Source organism: Meyerozyma guilliermondii, genomic scaffold, assembly GCF_000149425.1.
Source record: "Meyerozyma guilliermondii ATCC 6260 scaffold_1 genomic scaffold, whole genome shotgun sequence".
Classification (NCBI taxonomy): Eukaryota; Fungi; Ascomycota; class Pichiomycetes; order Serinales; family Debaryomycetaceae; genus Meyerozyma; species Meyerozyma guilliermondii.
In genome coordinates, this window is record NW_001809800.1 from 835,039 (window position 1) to 855,530 (window position 20,492).

At 43.4% G+C, this 20,492-nt stretch overlaps 11 protein-coding genes and 2 non-coding genes across 13 annotated transcripts; 4 read left to right on the forward strand and 9 right to left on the reverse strand. All coding sequences in view use genetic code 12, as the record gives it.

The window, feature by feature from the left end:
* Positions 1-7: 7 nt before the first annotated feature.
* On the reverse strand, positions 8-2,587 carry SOG2 (Sog2p; the record flags this gene model as incomplete). Its single annotated transcript, XM_001487046.1, has 1 exon — positions 8-2,587. The coding sequence occupies one exon, from the start codon at positions 2,585-2,587 to the stop codon at positions 8-10; it is 2,580 nt and encodes an 859-aa protein (XP_001487096.2).
* Positions 2,588-2,690: 103 nt separating this feature from the next.
* CCS1 (copper chaperone) lies at positions 2,691-3,443 on the reverse strand (the record flags this gene model as incomplete). The annotated part of the gene is made up of 1 exon (XM_001487047.1): positions 2,691-3,443. The coding sequence occupies one exon, from the start codon at positions 3,441-3,443 to the stop codon at positions 2,691-2,693; it is 753 nt and encodes a 250-aa protein (XP_001487097.2).
* Positions 3,444-3,585: 142 nt separating this feature from the next.
* Positions 3,586-5,877, reverse strand: BTA1 (Bta1p; the record flags this gene model as incomplete). The annotated part of the gene is made up of 1 exon (XM_001487048.1): positions 3,586-5,877. The coding sequence occupies one exon, from the start codon at positions 5,875-5,877 to the stop codon at positions 3,586-3,588; it is 2,292 nt and encodes a 763-aa protein (XP_001487098.2).
* A 302-nt stretch (positions 5,878-6,179) lies between these two features.
* Positions 6,180-6,983, reverse strand: ARO7 (chorismate mutase; the record flags this gene model as incomplete). Its single annotated transcript, XM_001487049.1, has 1 exon — positions 6,180-6,983. One exon carries the CDS (start codon positions 6,981-6,983, stop codon positions 6,180-6,182), a length of 804 nt encoding a protein of 267 aa, XP_001487099.1.
* A 97-nt stretch (positions 6,984-7,080) lies between these two features.
* Positions 7,081-7,986, reverse strand: PGUG_00477 (uncharacterized protein; the record flags this gene model as incomplete). Its single annotated transcript, XM_001487050.1, has 1 exon — positions 7,081-7,986. The coding sequence occupies one exon, from the start codon at positions 7,984-7,986 to the stop codon at positions 7,081-7,083; it is 906 nt and encodes a 301-aa protein (XP_001487100.2).
* A 132-nt stretch (positions 7,987-8,118) lies between these two features.
* DAC1 (Dac1p) lies at positions 8,119-9,495 on the reverse strand (the record flags this gene model as incomplete). Its single annotated transcript, XM_001487051.1, has 1 exon — positions 8,119-9,495. One exon carries the CDS (start codon positions 9,493-9,495, stop codon positions 8,119-8,121), a length of 1,377 nt encoding a protein of 458 aa, XP_001487101.2.
* A 147-nt stretch (positions 9,496-9,642) lies between these two features.
* On the forward strand, positions 9,643-10,407 carry NAG1 (Nag1p; the record flags this gene model as incomplete). Its single annotated transcript, XM_001487052.1, has 1 exon — positions 9,643-10,407. The coding sequence occupies one exon, from the start codon at positions 9,643-9,645 to the stop codon at positions 10,405-10,407; it is 765 nt and encodes a 254-aa protein (XP_001487102.2).
* Positions 10,408-10,572: 165 nt separating this feature from the next.
* Positions 10,573-12,183, reverse strand: HXK1 (hexokinase 1; the record flags this gene model as incomplete). Its single annotated transcript, XM_001487053.1, has 1 exon — positions 10,573-12,183. The coding sequence occupies one exon, from the start codon at positions 12,181-12,183 to the stop codon at positions 10,573-10,575; it is 1,611 nt and encodes a 536-aa protein (XP_001487103.2).
* A 309-nt stretch (positions 12,184-12,492) lies between these two features.
* NAG6 (dynamin-like GTPase) lies at positions 12,493-15,153 on the reverse strand (the record flags this gene model as incomplete). Its single annotated transcript, XM_001487054.1, has 1 exon — positions 12,493-15,153. One exon carries the CDS (start codon positions 15,151-15,153, stop codon positions 12,493-12,495), a length of 2,661 nt encoding a protein of 886 aa, XP_001487104.2.
* Positions 15,153-17,666, reverse strand: MEF2 (Mef2p; the record flags this gene model as incomplete). The annotated part of the gene is made up of 1 exon (XM_001487055.1): positions 15,153-17,666. One exon carries the CDS (start codon positions 17,664-17,666, stop codon positions 15,153-15,155), a length of 2,514 nt encoding a protein of 837 aa, XP_001487105.2.
* Positions 17,667-17,886: 220 nt separating this feature from the next.
* Positions 17,887-17,958, forward strand: PGUG_05952. Its single transcript has one exon. It is a non-coding gene; the product is annotated as a tRNA-Pro (tRNA).
* Positions 17,959-18,233: 275 nt separating this feature from the next.
* PGUG_05953 lies at positions 18,234-18,305 on the forward strand. The gene has a single exon. It is a non-coding gene; the product is annotated as a tRNA-Pro (tRNA).
* Positions 18,306-18,830: 525 nt separating this feature from the next.
* On the forward strand, positions 18,831-20,315 carry PGUG_00483 (uncharacterized protein; the record flags this gene model as incomplete). Its single annotated transcript, XM_001487056.1, has 1 exon — positions 18,831-20,315. The coding sequence occupies one exon, from the start codon at positions 18,831-18,833 to the stop codon at positions 20,313-20,315; it is 1,485 nt and encodes a 494-aa protein (XP_001487106.1).
* Positions 20,316-20,492: the final 177 nt, after the last annotated feature.

A 20,492-nucleotide genomic window follows, 5' to 3' on the forward strand; every position in this document is an offset into this window, starting at 1 on the left:
AGCTCATTCATTTATCCCTGTCGCTATCTCGGCGCTCAGACTCCATCTGTTCATTTTCTCGTCTCGTGGCCATAATCAAACCATCAAACGGATTCATCCCGATTCGTGCGTAGTACAGTCCAGACGAGTTGGCAGGTGCTGTCATGCTTGCACCCCCGGTAATGGCACCAGGACTAGCCAATGGACTGCTCGTGGTGACCTCATGGTTAGCAGCTGGAGGAATCATCGACTGGGATGCCGTGCCTAAAGTTGCACCTATGGCTCGAGTTGAAGCTGCATTTTGGCCCGCTTGCACCAAATTCACTTGCGAGAGAGAGTGGCCTGTCAGAGAAGGATGTGCTGTTAATGGAGTGAAGATGTTGGAGACACTGGGCATTGACTGTAAAGGAGGATGAGAAGACGACAGGACGTTCCCTTCTTGTGACATCAACTTGTATGATGACGCTTCGAGAAGAACTGTCACATCCTTGGTAGCCTTTGTAAGCGTAGCCATTGAGCTCCTTATGTCGTTGAGGATTGGCATTTCTCTCATGATTCCTTTAACCGAGGAAAATGTTTGTATAATCATTTTCAAGAATAAATTGATATCGTCCCAAAAGAGCTTTTTTGTCGTTTGCGACGGATTGTTTCTGATGGTTATCAACTTTGTCTTGAGCTTCTTGGTAATGTCCATCGATGCAACGCAGACATTGGTCAAGTCCTTCACCTTCGCTGTCAATGTCGGGTTGAAACCCACACCACTGGGATTCTGTGCACTTGCGATGGCACTCTTACTCATCGCCCGAGTAAGTTCTCCAAACACCGTTTGAGCATTGGCGGTAGCATGTTCTATAGAGTTGTATAATTGTCCGTCAACCTCATCGAGCTCGTTAGCAAGGGTAGTGTTAATTGTTAATTGCTTTGGTCTTGTTTCGGTAGAAGCAGCAATTTTGGGTGATGATGGGACTAAGCGGTATGCATTCAAAAGCTCATTGAAGGACCCAAACAAAGTTAGGTAGAGCATTCGAACAAAACAAACATCGATCTTGGCAACAAAGAGCGGGAAGTTATCACTAAGAAGTGACATCATAGCTTTAATGGAAGAAATTGAAGACCGCAACGATCGCACAATCAGCTCGTTACTATTTCCTGTTTCTTCCACGGTTTCCAAGTCCTCCACCAAAGTGTCAATGTTGGCTTTTGCGGTGAACAAGTGTGTTACCATTTTCATCGTTACCTTCTTGTCCACGCAAAAACCAGTAAACCGCCTCACCGAAGAGTGAAGTTCTGAAAACGAAAAGAGAACTTTTCTGGAAACTTTTATCATTGCCGAAACGTTATACGTTGGCATTTCTGTCTTGAAATCTTTTCTCGCCAGTGACGTATCGATTTTGGGGATGCTGCTTTGTTCATTAGTTTCGTTGACAGCTTCTGCTTTCTTCTGTGGGTCGGTGGACTCTCTATATGTTCTCGAGGGACCACTCAAAGACGCAGAATGGAAATTTTTTAATGCCAATTCGTCAGCTGGGAGCTCCTGTAACGTCGAAAGGCGTCTAAAATAAGCCCCAGACTTATGCTCTGTATCAACCGTTTCATTTTTCTCGAGAATTATGTCTATCTCCTTCAAAGTATTCGATCTAGACCTACCTCTTGACCCAGGACGGGGCGTTGTAGATGGTGATGAGGTTGAAGAAACCGAAGTTTTGGGCATTGCTGTCGTTGCAGTGGTCGTAGCTGGCACGGGTGAAGTCTTCAGCGGGAAAGAATCGGCAGTTGGAAATGGTAAACTTAAAGATGAGAGGTCCGAATCAAACAGGGTATCAGTAGTTTCATTTGAATGTTCACGATCTTCAGGCCCAGCGTCTGGTTTTCGTATTATTAGACCCATTCTTCTTGCTGCCTTGGATGCTTTTGTCCTGGTTTCGGATATGCTTTTGGATCGGCTAATGGCAGGGGGTGCATTTTGCAAGATGGGCTTGGGTTCCACTTCCTTTAATTTTGCTTCTAGCATAGCAGCGTTGGCTACGAGATAACTTTTGAGTTCCAGAACCCACTCAAGGTCGGTGGAGTGCTTTTGGTACACCCGGATCACATCCATGGGTGGATACTGGAGGGGATTATCAGCCACCTCGATAAGGTGCAAGAGGGGTAATTCGCCAAGTGCTGGCGGTAATACCGTGAGGTTGTTTTCCTTGAGTGAAAGCACTCGAAGAGATGTCAATTTCAACAACTCTTGCTTGGGAAGGTAGGAAATTCGATTTTTCGAAAGATCAAGAATTTCCAACCCAGTGGCTCTGGTAACAGATCGAGGGAGATCCGCAAGTTTGTTGTTCTGAAGATCCAAATATTTGATGTTATTGGCAATGATAGCAAAGTTTAGGGGCAAACTCTCGAGATTATTGCCCTGTAACGATAGTCGTTCGAGTTCTAATGGCGGTTGGAATGAGTAAAGAAATTCGTGTACACATTCAATCACCTCGGACATGGATAATTTTGGGTGAGATAACGCAAGTTGATTGAGCTTGAGTGTGCGCCGCTGCTTTACCTGGTCCTTCTGCTCAGTTAAGAGCTGAAGCATCAGCATTTTGGCTGAGAGGTATTCAGACATTTGGCACTAAAGCTGAAAGGCGGAAAAATCGTATATTTTTCGCGCGGCCCCCAGGCTAAACAGGAGGTTGCAGGAGTCGTTACATCGTCATAGTATATATCATCTACACAGCAACCCCTCTTTTTTTGGCATCACCTCTCTCCTGCCAAACGGTTTTTCCAGAACAGCTGCATACTTGTTTGTCGTTTTCCCAAACACCAGCACTTCTAGCAATCACCCCACAAATCGAATCTGAAGCGATGGAATCTTTGACGCGAGACAAGATTATACTGCGCCCAATAAGCTCTGAAACGTTGAGTTTGGCGTGAAGAAAACTCTGACCGGCAAAAGAATCGCTTATCGGTTCTTGGTGGGCTCCTTCGCTCATTATCACAGTTTCTACAGACAGAGGTTCTGTCACCAGAATCAGGCCCAAATCATAAAATAATTTACCAGTCGATAAGGCACCTTGAGACAAGTTGCCTGAGGCTCTAATTGAAGGATAATACGTTCCCGCGGGAAGTCCATTGACGGTCAAATCAACGACGGCATCGTTGTCTCCAATGCTGACAATTCGTGCCAATCCCTTCACTGGGTTTGCAATGTCCTTTTTATCGAACGATTCGAGAATACAAACCGCTGCCGAGTTGGGCTTACCGGTTCCACGTATTATGGCATCTTTTCCCGTAGCCTGAATCGACCTTACAATCTGCGACGGTGCCACGGAACCGGTGGTTGTCACGAGATTATTTTGTAAGTCCACATTGAACTTGGTGATTTCCGAAATCGAAGCAAGTGCCTTGGACACGCTGTCTACACAGGCCTGGCACTCCAAGGGCACTGCAAACAGCATTTCAAATTCATTACTGACTGTCATTAGTAATAGTTGTGCGGTAGCGCTGCCATTTGATTGTGATTCGCACCCATAACACCGCCCATAGAAGCTGCAGGAAAAATACCCATAATTTGCAGCCGTTACAAAAGTTCATTTATATCGTTCTTTAACTATATCTATGGGCTTAGATCTTGAGACTGCTCATTCTACGACGAGCAGCATCATTTTTAGTACAAACCCAGGTGGATGCGTACATATTGACACGATCGATCGATTGACCTCTGGTTCTTACTGCTGCAGCCTCACATGAAAATCCCATTTTTTTGAAGGTTTCAATGTACCATGGCTTAGTAGAGGCAGATCTAAGCATAACACGTGCTCCATCGGCAAGACAGTTGCTCAATGCCGCGATTTCGTTTTCGGCATCGGTACCTTCCGGGTCAAACCAATCCATATGGTCCATGATAATGGCAATGGAAATGGACTTTTTGCTCAATCTGGAGAATGCATCTTGAAGGGTATCGGTGTGTAATCTAATAGTGTCGAGAGGAACTTCTCCTGTCTTTTCGTTGCGTGCTTGGTATCTGTTATAAGCCTTTTCTGTCAAATAATCAGGGCAGTTGTCCTTGGCATACTTTCCCATCAAGGTCAAGTAGTAAAAGTAATTGTCTTGAGAGATCAACGACCGCTTGATTAATGGCTCTAAGGTGTCAATAACGTATCTCAATACCGAATTTCCCATCATCTTAGCCTGACTAGCAGGTACACCAAGTGCCTTCCACAAGAAAATTGGATTTCCAACCATAAGAGTTGCAACGAAAGGATTGAATAAACTTGGTTTGATATGGTCCTCCCATACCTTCATCTGTTCCTCCATTGTCTTGCACTCGCATAACTTTGTGACTTGGTCTTTAACACCGAAAAATTTGAAGATGTAACGAGCCAATCTCAATGCCCATCTGGTGGAACCGGTATCGTACAAGCCTCTTCCATTGACGTCGAAAGTATCTCTTCCTCTCTCAGCCCAGTACTGGAAAGCATTAGAAGAGATATGTGGTGCTAACTTGGAATAGAGGATTTCATCAAAATTCTTGATCTTACCTTCTCCAAACATAGCCCACACCTGCTTTCTTGATAATGTTCTCAAGGCGGCCAACTTCAACTCAAGCAAATGGTTTTGACAAGGGTTCAAGTCGACAGCATGAATTCTCTTTGGAGGGTTAGGGAGCGAGGCATATGACAAAATGTTGTCTCCCGCAGAAGTAATGGCCAACACTGTATCCTTGGAAGTAAAGTTCAAGATTTTGTGGTCTTCTCTTGGGTCCTCCCACGTGAAAGCGTATATGTACTGGTCCTTGAATTGGTGATATTGTGGGTTGATTTCATCAAAGTACACTCTCCATGCTTCCTTTTGGTAGTAGATGGAAGGGTAGGGGATGTTTTTTTGAAAGTTCAGAAGAGCAGCCTCATGTCCCTTACTCATGGGGCCTTCATCCACGACTAACTCAACAGCGCTGTTTTTGGTTGGGGCAAGGTATGGTGACTCAGTAGCCAAACAGTTGATTCTATGAAGTAAATCAGTGGCTTTATTCTTGTCGCATCCAATCCACAAGTAATATGGAATACGTCCCAATTTGTTGTTATAAGCGTTCATCGACTTGACAGTACCAAACTTGTACTCGAGATAGCTTCGGCGAGCGGGTTCAAGGTACACCTTATCAGCCTCGAACCAGATTCTCCAGAAGTTTCTTAACACCCAAGGAATGTTTCTATTCAAAAGACCTCCAAGAGTATTAATACGTCCAATTGAGGTTTCACTCGATTGTACTCCGAAATCCACACATGAGACGATTCCATTTGCATCAAGCATAGGAAGTACATGGTCAATGGCAGCATGGAAATTTGGAATCATTGAAAGCGAATAGGAAAATGTGATCAAGTTTGCGCTTTCTTCAGGAATAGAGAAATCGCATGCATCGGCAACAAGGACGTGAACATTGGTCCAAGATTTGGCTGCAAATCTGGCTCTTGCAACTTCGCACAACGATGGAGACAAGTCAACCAAATAAACCGCTTTGAAGTTTTTGGCAATGGAGCTGACTTCGTCCATGTATTCAATGTTGGCACCAGTGCCTCCACCAACGTCAATCCACACGAGATCAGACTTTTTCTGCAAGTGTGCAATTGACAATTTCAAGCATTCTTTGCGACCTTTCAAAAGAATTGTTCTCGTTTTATCATAAACGTGAGCTTGGGTTTTGTAAAACGTTTCTAAAGCCTGTTGTTGCTCGGTTGAGTTACGCTTTTTGGCCTTGGATGCCATGGGTTTAACAAAACAAGCCCAGGCAAATACCAACAATGATCGAATATGATCACTGGTCTTTATCAGATAACCAAGAGCACATACCACAGATATGGCAGTTACCAAATATACCTTGGTCAGATCCAAGGGATTTTCAAGATTCAATTCCAACATAAAGTTTATTTACTAATTCTACATTCTCCACGTCTCTTATATGTGCCAGGTTAACCTGTGCCAGTGCATACAGGCCCTCCGCGGCCACATGGCTGCAACAACGTGGGGGCATGCGCGCAACGTGTGGGCATGGCTTAAACCTATCAATACCCAACGCGGAGCATGCTATGGTTGAAAACGTGTTGGCTCACGCGGGACGTAGCCTGTGATAGCGGTATTGCATCCGTTAACGGCAAAAGTCCACATAATTATGCGGGACCATATAAAATCACCGTTATGTAATCTGCCCCATCAAACCTAATCTACTTGTATTTTGCAACCACCGCTTCATCTTCATCTTCGAGCCTTCGAAGCAAGTAGTCCACTTCCACTTTCTTGGTGAGTGGAATAACGTGGTCTTTGTATAATTGAGCTATGACTTCAGGTCTCACTTTGGATTGAGGGTTTTGAGAGTACATCAATGTTGGATCAGTGCCGTAACTTTGACCTTTTTTCTGAAGACGTTCCAAAATCTTTTCTTCTACGGCAGAGTTGGTGATTGAGTCTTCAATCCCCTTGACATCTTTTGCCAAAATCAACTTGATATACTTGGGTTTGTCCGATTGGTACTTGGCTTCAGCGACAAATTTTCCAAAATGGATCCGACGAGAAAGTGATTGAAGGCAGTCAATATCGCATACAGAAACCGATCCGATGTTTTCTTCCTGCTCTCCGATCTCACACGCCACCTGGGGCACAATGTTTTCCACGTAAAAGTTCAAAACCGTCTGGTTGTGGTTGACCTCTTTATGATAAGATGCAAGTATGTTTGGGTAATTTATGGGAGGTAAAAACGATTCCAAAAGAACCTCGGGGAAAAAAGGAATCTCGTCTGGTGCCTCGTATCTACGGATCTGCGAGTGGGTTCTCTCCATCTGTTGCAAAGACCAATCTAAAAATGAACCATCGAAATTGGGGATGGGAAATTTGTTTTTGATGTATACGGAAGGAGAAGAGTAGAATTGCGACCTTTCAATCAAGAAAAAGACAATTGTGTCCTCCATACGGATGAGTGCCTGGCGAATGTTGCCGAGATCAAGAACAGTTTCTGGTTTAGTGAAGTCCATGATTAGTGTCGGTTGTGAAAAACTTGAGACTTTAGTCCCGGAGCGGGTGTTGATGCAGTACCTATGTGTATTGTGACCAAAATTGTATATATGCTGTTCATAACTTTCCTGCCCCTTCAAGAGAGGCAAGCCGTTGCTGGGCGTACTTGCGTACTATTTCCTGGTCGTTTTCTCGTAATTCATCGAGGGTTTGTTCGTCGGTGCGGTCCGCCAAAGATGCTCTTCTCGAGGTAAGGAACCGTCGGAGCCGCAGAATCGGCGTCGTTCCCTGTCCATAGTTGTCTAACGACTGGCTCAATGCCGTGCCTGACGTAAAATTTCTCATCTCTGCTCGACGCCGAAATTGTGCTGCGTTTTCTAGAGCCGTCATGACCTGAAGAGTCACCACTATCGCAGCCACCGCAAGAACTCCCACGAGAATCTTGTACTTGTTCTTGTTAAACTCTTCCTCAGTAGGAGCCTCTCGATTGTAACGCATGCGGTAGTAGTCTTCCCAAGTTCCCGCTTTCCAAAATTGCTCATCCTCTTTAAAATCGTACTTCTTTCTGTGAGCATTGGCCATCCTATAAGCTTCAAACGAAGAAGGGTTTGGATTTTTGCCGTAGTTTTCCCATGCTGTGCTTTGATATCGGTTATAAGCGACTCGTCTGCGAGGATCCTTCAACACATCGTAGGCATACTGGATCTCGTCATACCGTTGACGCTTAGCCTCTTCCGTCAATTGCTTTCCTTTGTCATCGGTCAACACCAAGTTTTTACTTACGTCCGGGTGGTATATTTTGACGTACTTTACGTAGCAGCTCTTGAGTATTTTGTTCAATTCCAACGTTGGTAAATTTTGTGCTGATGGGTCAAGATTGAAGATCTCGTGTGGGGTGGGTTTCTTGGATTTTGGCCACGGATGAAGATCATATTTCTTGTGGTACTCATCATGGGGTATGGCAGCCGTGGCGTACGTCCTCGCAGCCGTTTTGGAAAGCTGCTTGTAAAGACAACGTTCCATAGGGAGGTACGATCGGGATCGGAACCATTTCGCACAATCGTATCGGAGTCTGCATATACTGTGTGGTCGCGGTGAGCGCCGCACTAATGGTTGCAATCTGGGGTATATTACATGCTACTTAATTATATGTTATCACAATGCTGCCATCAACTTGGATGGTTGGTTTTCGTCTACGGGTCTTATTAAGTGCCCGAGTTTGTATACAGCCTTGAGGAAGCCCTGGTGGTCCAAAACCACCAAATCGGCATCGCAGCCTTTGTTGAGAAAGCCTTTCTCGTGTTGGACGCCGATGGATGTTGCTGGGTTGTTGGTGACGGTTTTCACGGCTTGAGCCAAAGGAATGTTTGCCCACGCCATCAAATTACGTACGCATTGAGGCAAAGTGGTAGCTGAGCCGGCCAAAGTCTTGGTACCTTTCAAGTACAAGTATGGGCCCTTTTTGACGATGGTTTGGTTGTCCCACTTGTATGTGTCATCGGGTAAGCCTATTAAGTGCATGGCATCGGTGACGAGTATACACTTCTCGGGGTTGGATCTGAAGGCTATAACAGCCATGGAAGGATCGACGTGAACTCCATCACAAATGATACCAAAGTATGGAGTCTTTCCAACCACTGGAGAAGTGACAAGACCCACCACCCCAACATCTCGATGATGAGGTTGTGGCATGGCATTGTACAAATGAGTGATCATGGTGGCACCGTTATCAACAGCTTTCACTGCGGTTTTGTAATCAGCGTTGGTGTGGCCCAACGAGAACACTATGTTTGACTCCACCACTTCAGGAATGGCTTGCAATACTCCTTCAATCTCAGGAGCAGCAGTCACAATGGCCACGTTCTCGGTAAAGTTCTCCACCCCGCCATAAATATCGAATAGCTTAGAAGGACCTTCCTTGGCATCGACAAATGTCTCAGTTGGATGGCATCCTTTTTTCTTCAAATTGATAAATGGTCCTTCACAATGAGCTCCAAGCGAGTCCACCTGATGTTGCAGCCTGCTGCGACGATAAAGCGGAAGCACGTTATTATAGACTTCCGGAAAGTTGGACGTGACAGTAGGACATGTGGAAGTAACACCCGTGGTCAAATACTTGGCCATGGCATCTCTATAAAAGTTTTGGAATTCCTTGACATCCTTTTTGGTTGCACCTTCTCTCAAATCCGAAAAATTGAGTCCATATATCCCGTTATTCTGAATGTCCAAGAATCCAGGTGCCAAAACGTTTCCACCAAGGTCCACCACTTCAATTTTCAGTCCGGTAGGAGGGGGTACTTGACCATAGATTGTGCCATTATCCTTATCTACGTACAAGTCCACATCATGGTACAACACGCCGTTGTCACATAAATGTCCATTGGTGAATCTGATAAAAGACATTTTATTCGTGTTGTTATGGTCTTGAATTTGTATCCATATATAATCGGCTTGCAAGCTGGTGTCATCAATGTAACCACCGGTTGCATCGGGAGCGAGACTGCAGGTGACTCCGCAGCGCCGCACCAACATGCACAAAACGGCGCGTATGCAGGAGATTAGCCGTGTAACGTTACATGTGGGGCCGAAATACAATCATTCATTTGCCGGTTACAGTGATTGCAGTGAAAAATTAATTGCAATATAAACACTGCAGTTTTCAAATTCCTCAAATCACAAATGCCTATCAAACAAGCAATTTTTTCCTCCACTGATGATGCCTCAGATTACCTTGCAAACCTTATAGTTCGCAGGATCAATGATTTCTCCCCATCGGCTTCCAAGCCATTTGTTCTCGGACTTCCTACGGGATCATCTCCGGAAGGCGTATACGCTCGGCTTATTCAAGCTTATAAGGATAAGAAAATTTCTTTCAAAAATGTGGTGACTTTTAACATGGATGAGTATGTGGGTCTTAAGCCATCAGACCCTCAATCATATCACTATTTTATGTTCAACAAGTTCTTCAATCATATCGATATTCCTCGTGAGAACATAAATATTCTCAATGGACTTGCGGAAGATGTGGAAAAGGAGTGTAAGGACTACGAAGCCAAAATTCACAAGTTCCCCAGAATCAACTTTTTCATGGGTGGTTTAGGGCCAGAGGGTCATTTGGCATTCAATGAAGCTGGATCTAAAAGAACTAGTGTTACTAGAGAGGTCACTTTGGTTCAGTCTACCATTGATGCCAACTCGAGATTCTTTGGCAATGATCCATCAAAAGTACCCAAGACTGCCTTATCAGTTGGAATCTCCACCATTTTGGATAATACCGATGAAATTGCAATTATTGTTTTGGGACTGGCAAAACACTTTGCTTTGGATAAGACTATAAACGGAAAGAGAAACGATCCAAAGTACCCATCGTCTTATTTACAAGATCACCATAATGTACTCATTGTTTCAGACACTGGCGCAGCAGGTCTCAAGTCCAAGTTATAGAAATTACTAGTGAATAGCCAACAAAATACTGGTTTTTAGCAGTCAATTCATGAATAGATTCGATTTTGTAGCACTTTCTTTAGTATCGATCATGAATAATAGCATTCTTTGGTATCAATTATTCATAGATTCTCTTCCTGTAACATTTTCTTTGTATATCATCGTTCATTGATTTATGTAGTATGCAGCGCCAATGGCAGCTCCGATGATGGAACTATTTTCGATGGGCTTGAGGTCAACTTCTAATCCCAAATCCTTGATATCCTTATTTTCGTTCACAAACTTTAATATTTTTTCTCGGTAAGAGTGAAAGTACATCAAGACCGAGCCCACAAATCCAATATCGACAAATTTGCTGGTGAATGGGCCATTGTGATCTTTCAAAAGCTTTATGAAAGCAATGATGGAGGATGCAACAATATAAGCTGCACGCTCAATAACGCAGTTTCCAATCGTTTTAATCTTCAACACATCTTCCTCACATACCAGCTGTGAGAGTGCGTATTGCTTGGTTAACAATTCAGATGCTTTCTTGGTGTCGTTTCCTTCACAAATAGCACACAAGAGCTCTCCAGTGAAGCCCTCGTATGGAATATAAAGCGATTTCAAAGACTTGCGATCAATCAGGGCAAATAATTCACCATCTTTGATCATATCCACCATCACTAACCGAGTAAGTTCTGGGAGATATCTTCCACTAGCCATCAATTCTGAAGGCTGGAAAATACTCATGGTATCGGGATCCACCTCCATATGGGGCTTGAAGTTAAGCGAGGCTCTGTGGAAACGATCATCTACGATCTTGTCATATGGAGTAGAAAGGTCCTGCAGTAAGTTCATACCAAACATGGACAACTCTGAGTTGAGTAAAACAGCATCCAGGTCTAAAGTCTTTTCGGAATGAAGCTTGGCGGTGTCTAAAGAGCAGCACATGTTGGCCCCAGTACCCAATACCATTGCTAATTTCATGTAAGCGTCGACGAAGGAACCAGCAGCATACACTGCCAACGAGTCGTTGATGATTACTTTCACATCTAAGCTTAAGTCATGTTGGCGCTTCATAGCCGATTCCAAAACTTGCTTCAAATCTTGGTTATAGATCTCGGGATCAACCGTATAGCCCTTACTCACATGGACTATTTTTCCTCTATTATGTGATATCAGATCCAATGGAAATGACCAGGTGATCCCCGTATTGATTATGGTATTCGGGTCGATGGCAATTAATGACTGGCTGTTGAGCGTTTCGAATATTTTCGATGCAATAAAGTCGAAAAACTTATTGTTGATATTTTTGAAGGAATCGTTGATTTCCCACTTGTTCTCGATTACAACCTCGATTCTTCCACTTCGGTCCTCTTCATCGTCCAGCAATGGAGCAGCAATATCAATAACAGCTACCCTGAGAGTCGAACCGCCGAGATCAATAACCAAGTACAGGCCACATTCGTTTCCAGTAGCCTTGATATTGTAGTTGGGAAGCATGGTAAGTTTAGAATTTTCTGCAAGTGCTTCATTGAAATGTGAAAAGATCGTGTCTGAATGGGATGAAAGGTTGTTACTGTTAACATTACTTGCAAAACCGTGGACGGCCAGTGCAAGAATAACCGATGTTGAAGACAGTTGAGACCCAACTGAAAGAAGCAGATCATCGGTTTCGGAAGCTTCATCAGTTAACACATCTAATGGGGAGTCAGTTGTAAACTCTTTTGTCACCACTTGGACCTGAGTTTTGGGCAAGTTGAAAGCGTTTGAAATCCGAGTGAATGCAGTCATGATATCTGAATATGGTTGGTATGGATATCAACAAGATATATTATATGCCAAAGAATGAATGCAACGTTTGCTTGTACAAAATATAGCTTAGGCCCTATATTGGCAAAATACTGTCAATAAATAACTTCTCCTATGCACTGTAACCTTTCCCCAGAAGTAACCTGCAACTTTATGTAGCATTCCGAATCCTGCCTAGTTAGTGCGCGGTAGAAGCCTCGCGCCAATGTAACCTGAGTTGGGCCACCCTATGTTGCATGTTGCATCGGTCGTGTGCGCTCCAAAGATAATGGGGAAGATGGAAACTCTTGGTTACGACCCTTCACCTGGTGGGGTTAGATCCAGCATCTCAATTTCTTCTGGTTTATCTTCGGTGATCCCGGCCATTTTCGACAATCTCTTGGCATGCTCTTGAGGTTGCTCATCTATGAACTCTTTGAGTTTCTGTTTGGCGATAACTAGACATTCATCAAACATCCGTTGCACCACAACCATAGCAGGTTTTAAAAGGTTCAAATGGTACAAAACATAGGTTCCAGCTCCCAACATCAAAAGTAATGTGAAAAAGAATGGATTTCTCAATACCGCCATGAACTCATTCCACCCAAGCACAAGTATCACAATGTAGATGTAATATGGAATGTGGGTGACATGTTGTATGAGAGCACGTTTGGATTCAACAAACGTAGCATCGGTTTCCTTTTTGAATTTGGAAAGAACCAGCGCTTTATCCGTCTCAGAAATTGCCTCTGCAAAACACTTGGGTTCATTTTCATCTTCATCTTCCTCGTCCGTATCCAGTTCGACATCTTCATCCTTCAAGTCTACTTCCCCAGTAGTGTCAAATGCAGCTCCCAACTTCTTTTGAAGTCTCTTGTCCCTAACATCGTATTTCGGAACAATTGTAGTTCCATCCGAAAGCGTAGCCAATGTAAGAATAGGTAATGCTTTAAGGGCATGCTCTTTCGCAGCCGTGAAATTGAGTTCTAGTTCATGAGAATTCTGGTACAATCTGGGAATACCATTTTCGTCGTAACGAAACTTATCTTCAAATCTGTCTTTCAAGATGATAACAAGGTTATCCTTAGAAATAAGTTTGCGCATTTGTAAATGGAGAAGACTCCAAGCCCTGAATTGGAACTTTTCGAGAGCACGCTCATTCACAGATGCAGATGTTCCTAATCCAAAGTCTACTCCTGTAGCCGTCTCATACTTGGAATAGAAGTATTCATCCTGTGCACCTTTGAATTTCTCGAGGACACGGTCCCATGTGGATTCGGAAGGTTCACTTATCTCTTGGGTAATTGCCTTAGCAACAGCGGATTCCACCTTTTTAAGACTCTTTGCGAGAATTGAGTTCAATTCAACAAATCTCTGCTTCAGAAGAATACTGTCAAGCTTACGAGTGAAGCTTGTGACGTGCTTGGCATGATCGAGGGACCCGTTTAATGTAATACAAGAACAGTTCTTGAGGAACTGGTGTACAATATCTTTGCGTAATGCTTCAGTTGCAAGAGCGAAAGAAACATCCTTTGGAAGCTTCTTTGATGATAAAGATGACGCAAATTTGGCTGAAAGCTTCAGCACCATGTGGGCACCATGCTGGTCTACCAAGTCTTGATAAACGTCAGTTATCTTCTGTTCTAAAGTCTTTCTCTTTTGAAGATAAACAGATTGATTGTAACGGGAGGCCATCATGTCGTAGTTTTCCAAGGTATCTTCTTTAAGGTCACCAAGGGAGCCACCAAGTTCCTCATAATCAACTTCTTCCTTTATATCGGTGGGTGCATATTTGGCATGGCGTTCTTCAAACTTTGAACGGAACTCCTCAAAAACAGAAGTGAGAATTTCATCACACTTGAATTTGGCAACAAGGATCTGCTGGGTAGGTAAGTCCAAATCCTTGTTCTTGTCGATTTGATCCCAACAATTTTCAGCGTACATTGTCCAGCCATCAATTGGTATGTCGTGATGGTAATACTTCTTAAACAAGAAGTCTTCGTTTTTATGATCGGTAAATCTGTCACCAAGAAGCTGTACATCAGTTGTAAATTCTCCCGGTTGAAGAATTTTGTGTCTCAATGTGTGGAACTGTATATCAAAGAAATCGGAGAATTGGAGGTGGGCGAGCTCTTGAGGCTTGCTCAAACTATCCCACATCTTAATGAGATCCTGAGTGACGGTTGCTGCCAAGCTCTCTTTGCTGGTGGTACCTATGTGATCTCTTATGACAAACAATAAAAGCACCTTGTGTTCATTCATCTCCAATTTGGTACGTCCAAACAAAGACAAGTTTACTTCAAACACCGTCTTCAAAAGTCCCATGTTGGCACCCTGGTATAAACCAATTTGATGTTCCCATACATTGATGATCAAAACTTCTGAAGTCGACAAAGCGAAAAGAGCAGCTTTTCTCTCAAAGTCCTGATCTTCTCCTCTCTCTCTTCCATCAGTTCCCTCTACGTCCATCACAAAGATGTTCTCTCCCCCTTTACTTGGCACAGGACCTTGCGATGTAGTGATTATACTGGAATAAGCCATCCATATGCCCTTTGTGGTCTGCAGACGATTCGACTCGTCCATCACATCAAAGTTGGTGTTGAAAAGGCGATTCAACAACGTGGACTTTCCGGTCGATTGGGAGCCGAAAACTGATACAATATGGTAATTATTGTTCACTTCAGAAGCCGGCGTCGCTTTGCGCACATAGTCGAGAATCAAGCTGTTGAATTCCTTGGCTTCGCTGACAACCTGGACTGCATCTTGGAGCTGATTCTTGTCGATTGGAACGAAGGAAGACGACGACGAAGTCGGCGACACCGAAATTTCCTCAGATCCCAAATCTGGTGGTGGTAGATCTGACATTCTTGACGAGCAAAGTTGCACGAGGAAATAAAATCGCGGGGTGCATGTGCCAGACCCATACACCACTATATAGCAAATGGGTGCAAAATAACTATTGACTATGTACATTAGCTGTCTAGTAAGACAGGACGAATTGCTCTTCTCATTCCCAAGTATGTCATGTCAAAGACTCCACGGCCTTGGGTAATGGACCGAAGTTTTGAAAGATACCCAACCATGTCTCGCAATGGAGTTTCTGCAACAACTACTTTTTTGTTGGTGAAATTTACCGCATTTTTACCCGACTTCATGGTATAATCTTGTGGCAAATAGAGATTCTCGGCTTCCTCGTTTGCCCATGCATTGGAATCCATGTTCTCACTTTCATCTTCAATCGACGTTATGTGTGCCAGGCATCTGTGGCTAAGATCATGAACAACTTCACCCATTGATCCGGAGTCAACATACACTCTGGTCAGCATTATAGGCTCAAGAATGCAGAAGGAAGACTCTGGAAGCTTGCTGAGTGCTTCTCTGACCACCTGTCTACTGGCGTCAAGAAGCATGGATGCTGACACCTCTTTACCTTCGACAGGAAAATCCCAATGTATAACTCTAACAACTACCGAATGAAGCGGAAGCCCCAATATCGGACCACCCAATTGCAAACCAGTCGTTATACCTTGCAAAATAATGTCGTTCAATTCTTCAAGAGAATGTTCAGATTTCCATCGCCTTTCCGAAAGACTCTCATTAATATGAGATGCCGCTGCTTCTGGAGGTAATTTTACAACATTGTTATCAGTCTCAAGTAGTACCGACCCATTCTCATCCGCATGAGTAGACTCTTCAGCTGGACCATCAATTGCCTCGAGTGATACCTCCACCTTGACCAAACCATCATTTTTGCTAGCCTTCACAACTTCAAGACTAGGCTTTGATACAGTCTCTTTAAACGACACAGCAACATTGCGCAACCTAATCTTTGCCTTCATATCATTGATCAAGCGGTCTCTGACTATTTCAAGGTGCAATTCTCCCATGCCACTTAAAATAGTTTGGCCCAATTCTTCATCGACATTTACATTCAACGAAGGATCCTCTCTTATCAAAGTGTTAATACACTCGTTCATGTACCTGGCATCACCGGCAGTGAGAGGCTCGATACTGGAATTGAAAAGAGGTGGTGGTATTTCAATTGGTAAAAGTTTGATGCTCGTTTCAAGATCAGTGAAATTGCGCTTCACTGGACCATGCGATACCAAAGTATCACCAGTTATAACGTCATTTTCAGTTCCAGTAATTACACCGATGTTTCCAGAACTAATCTGTGAAACTGGTTCTGGAGTGTCACCATGCATTAATAACACTTTATTCAAGTGGAGTTTCTTTCCCGTACGAGTATTAACAACCGTCGTATTGGATGTCAACGACCCGGAATATACCCTGAAGAACGTCATGACTCCTCTTGTAGCGTGTGTCATCACCTTGAACGCTAAGGCAACCGTTAGTTGGGGGTTCTTGTTAACAATAAGCCCTTTTTTTGGATTCATTTCTATTGGTACGGAGGAAACTTTTGAATTTTTCTTTTGTTTTTGCTTTTTTGACACTTTTGATGTTGAAGCGGTGATCTCTGGAACGGGTGTTTGAAGAGGTGATGGTAAGTAGTCTACCACCCCATCTAAAAGTGGTTGTACTGCTATCTTGCGAAATGCAGAACCACAGAATACCGGTGTAACTTGGTTTGAAATGCATGCTTTTCTAATAGCCAGCTTGAGAATCGACGAAGGTATCTTCATGTAATCCTCGTCGCATTCCAAGAAGGCGTCAACAACTGTTTCTTCGATGCCGCCCAACGTTTCCACCATTGACTCACGGCACTTTAATGCTTCCATATATGCTTCTTGGTGGCTTTCTTTAGCCTCTTGAAGGTCTATCACAGTGATATCTCGACCATTGGGATCCTCGTCAATGTTCCATTTTAGTATCTTGTTGTGAAGAATATCGATTACTCCCACAAACACTGCATCATCTTTCAGCATTTCAAAGTATGGAATATTGCACAAGACCACTTTGGTTTGAAGTTTTTGCACCACTTCTTTCACTGTTCGACTGAAGCCAGCCCCCGGGCGATCCATTTTGTTCACAAATGCTATTCGAGGAATCTTCAATGCCTGAGCTTGTTTCCATACTTTTTCGGTCTGTGCCTCGACTCCAGCCACTGCATCCAAAATCGTCACACATCCATCAAGCACGCGGAGCGATCTAATCACTTCAAACGTAAAATCAGCGTGACCTGGAGTATCAATGATATTGATCTTATTATTGTTCCATGGAATGGTAATAGCCGCCAGTTGAATTGTAATACCTCTCAGTCTCTCAGATGGTAAATAGTCGGTGACGGTATCTCCCTGATCAACATCTCCCATTGTGGTTGTCTTTCCACTATAAAAAAGCATTCTTTCGGTGGTTGTAGTTTTTCCAGCATCAATATGGGCGATGATTCCTATATTTCTAGTATTCAAAGAGGATACTTGATTGAGTTTTGGTTCAGCAAGTTGCCTCGTGGACATCAGGAACCCTTTTCTAGCTATGAAAGGAACCCAAATGGGAACCTTTGTCCTAGCATTGATGCTAAACATGAAGAAGTTGGTTGTAACCAAAGTTTTAATGAGTGGGTGCAAGGGTGTCTCGTCAAATTAATGTCGTGTTCTGAGAGAGTTTAATTGTGAAAATTTGAGATTTTGCAATTTTTGAGTGAACTGCAAATATGGAGAGTGGTGACAACTTATTTTCTGAATCGCGATAGAGGATAGCTACTCACTTTGTGGCCTGTACAGTGTACCTTTTCCATCACAAATCGGGCATGTGGTCTAGTGGTATGATTCTCGCTTAGGGTGCGGGAGGTCCTGGGTTCAATTCCCAGCCTGCCCCGATTGTTTTTTTTGCAACAGATTCAAATGTGAAGCAAAGATGGGCTACTGAGGAGATGCAAATATAAAGACTAAATATGAGTTCGAGATCGGGTGTTTATAACTTTTAATTCAGTCAGACAGTCAGACATTCGCGACGTTTATTGCGATTTCCGCTGCAATGTACTACCAATGCTTTTGTGCCGACCAGGTTATTCAAGATTCATCACTTACAAACGGTTCCTTTCAATGTCTCACCTCGTATAGGGTTACGCTTGGAATAATTTTAACCGACAAGGGCATGTGGTCTAGTGGTATGATTCTCGCTTAGGGTGCGGGAGGTCCTGGGTTCAATTCCCAGCTTGCCCCAAGTCTTTTTTAATTTTATTAGAACAGCCCTACCAATTCGAAGTCTAATCTAAAAGTAGAGAGTCATTTAGTTAGGCTACATTTGCCAACAGTAATTGACATTGTGGCTACAAGCATATCGTTCGTTTCGGGGTTTTCCGCAACTGAGTCATCTGTGGCTTTACACTACTCCAGGTTTACGCACTCTGACAGCCGGCCCGAGGTTCCGCCGAGAAAGTGCGGCTGTGAAATTTATCGAACAAACTCCAGCCATGAATTACTAGTCGTATAGACCCACAACCAATACCTCATACAGCTTTGATAGCTCAAAATTGCTTTTCCTTTTCCCAAACTAAAATCTGTACCTAAACACAGAATTTTTCAGGCTTGATTTTTAAGCATCGCGCGCCGCACCGGTTCAGCGCCGGTTAAAACGGTTGAGACCCCACCTTCTGAAGATATTTAACTAACGTTTGTTATATATTGAATCTCGCACTCGGGCGATATTGTTGCACTAATATTGAACCCTCATCTGTAGGAGAAGAAATGGGGGACCGTGACACAGTTGGTTTGCAACGCAACGACGTATCGGATAATGTGGCCACTTCTCCGACCATCGCAAATATTACTTCAACGGGTTCAGATCACAGTAAAACGATTTCAGAAGTAGATGACCAAGAGAAAAAGATCAATTATGACTCGGAAAAGCAAGTGATACCAGAAGAAAAGGAAGGTGGCTATGGATGGGTAATAGTGTTTGCTGTGTTTTTATTAAACTTCGCTACATGGGGTATGAACTCGGGATTTGCCGTTTACTTTTCGTATTATCTCAACAACAATACTTTCGCTGGAGCTTCCAGAATAGATTATAGTGTCATTGGTGGATGTGCCTTTGGAGTGGGTCTTTTTTTCGCTCCTATCATCAATTACATTCAAGGCATCATTGGCATCAAATGGACTATTGTATTGGGAAATTGCTTACAATTTACAGCACTTATGCTTGCAAGTTGGTCCGTTAACTTATGGCAACTTTATCTCACACAGGGAGTAATGCAAAGTTTTGGTTTAGCATTTATTTCGTTGCCTGGACTCACCATTCTTCCCCAATGGTTTAAGAAAAAGAGAACATTTGCTGGTGGATTGGCTACCGCAGGATCTGGTTGTGGAGGTATTGTGTTCAATTTAGGAATGCAGGCTGTTATCAGGAGCCGTACCGTATTCTGGGCATTGAGATGCCAAAGTATAATTGGGTTTGGTCTCGTATGGATCTCTATTTTATTGATCAAAGACAAGCATAAACATACCGGTCACATTCAATTCACATTTATCGACAAACAGGTGCTTAGAACATTTGGATTTTATGTTATGGCATTCTTTATCATCACTTGTATGTTTGGATATGTGGTGGTGCTCTATACTTTGGTCAATTTCACAACGTCTCTTGGTTACAGTGAGCACCAAGGTTCAATTGTTTCCGCCATGATTCAATTAGGATCTGTTGTGGGTCGTCCATTGATAGGAATGGTGGCAGACAGAATTGGACCTATCACCATGCTTACGATCGTGTACTTGATTTCAGCAATATTTACACTTGCAATGTGGATTCCTGCCAGAAACTGGGCTACAATGCTTATCTACGGTTTGATCATGGGAAGCATCATGGGGTCTATTTATGGTGCTTGTGCTCCCATGGTGGCCCGAATTGTGGGATTGAAAAAGCTCAATGTTGCATTCTGTATGCTTTGGGTATGTCTTGGAGCATCAGGACTTGCATCGCCAGTTATTGGTGTGGGATTGGTTACTGGTAGTTCTGAAATCACTAGTCCTACACAATATTTGCATTGTACTATTTTCGCAGGTGTTTCATTCTTTGCCTGCTCCGCAAGTGTCCTTCTCTTGCGAGGCTACGTCATTGCCAGGGACCGTCTCTCATCTCATATCGACTCAGATACTGGAGGCCATCTTGATGTCAGAGTTCCTCCAATGCAAGCTCTCAAATGCATGTTCATGTGGCCACAAAGAAGAGCATGAACCTAATAGTCTATAACTAATATAAAAATTACCCTAAATTTCGGTTGCAATTCGTATAGTAATTCCTGCGAGTAGGCGTGCACCATTCCTCATCGCAGGCTCACTAATCGCGATGAGCCGAATGCACAACATCTACAATTACGCTTACGAAAATTAACTTTCCAGCATATCCTAGCA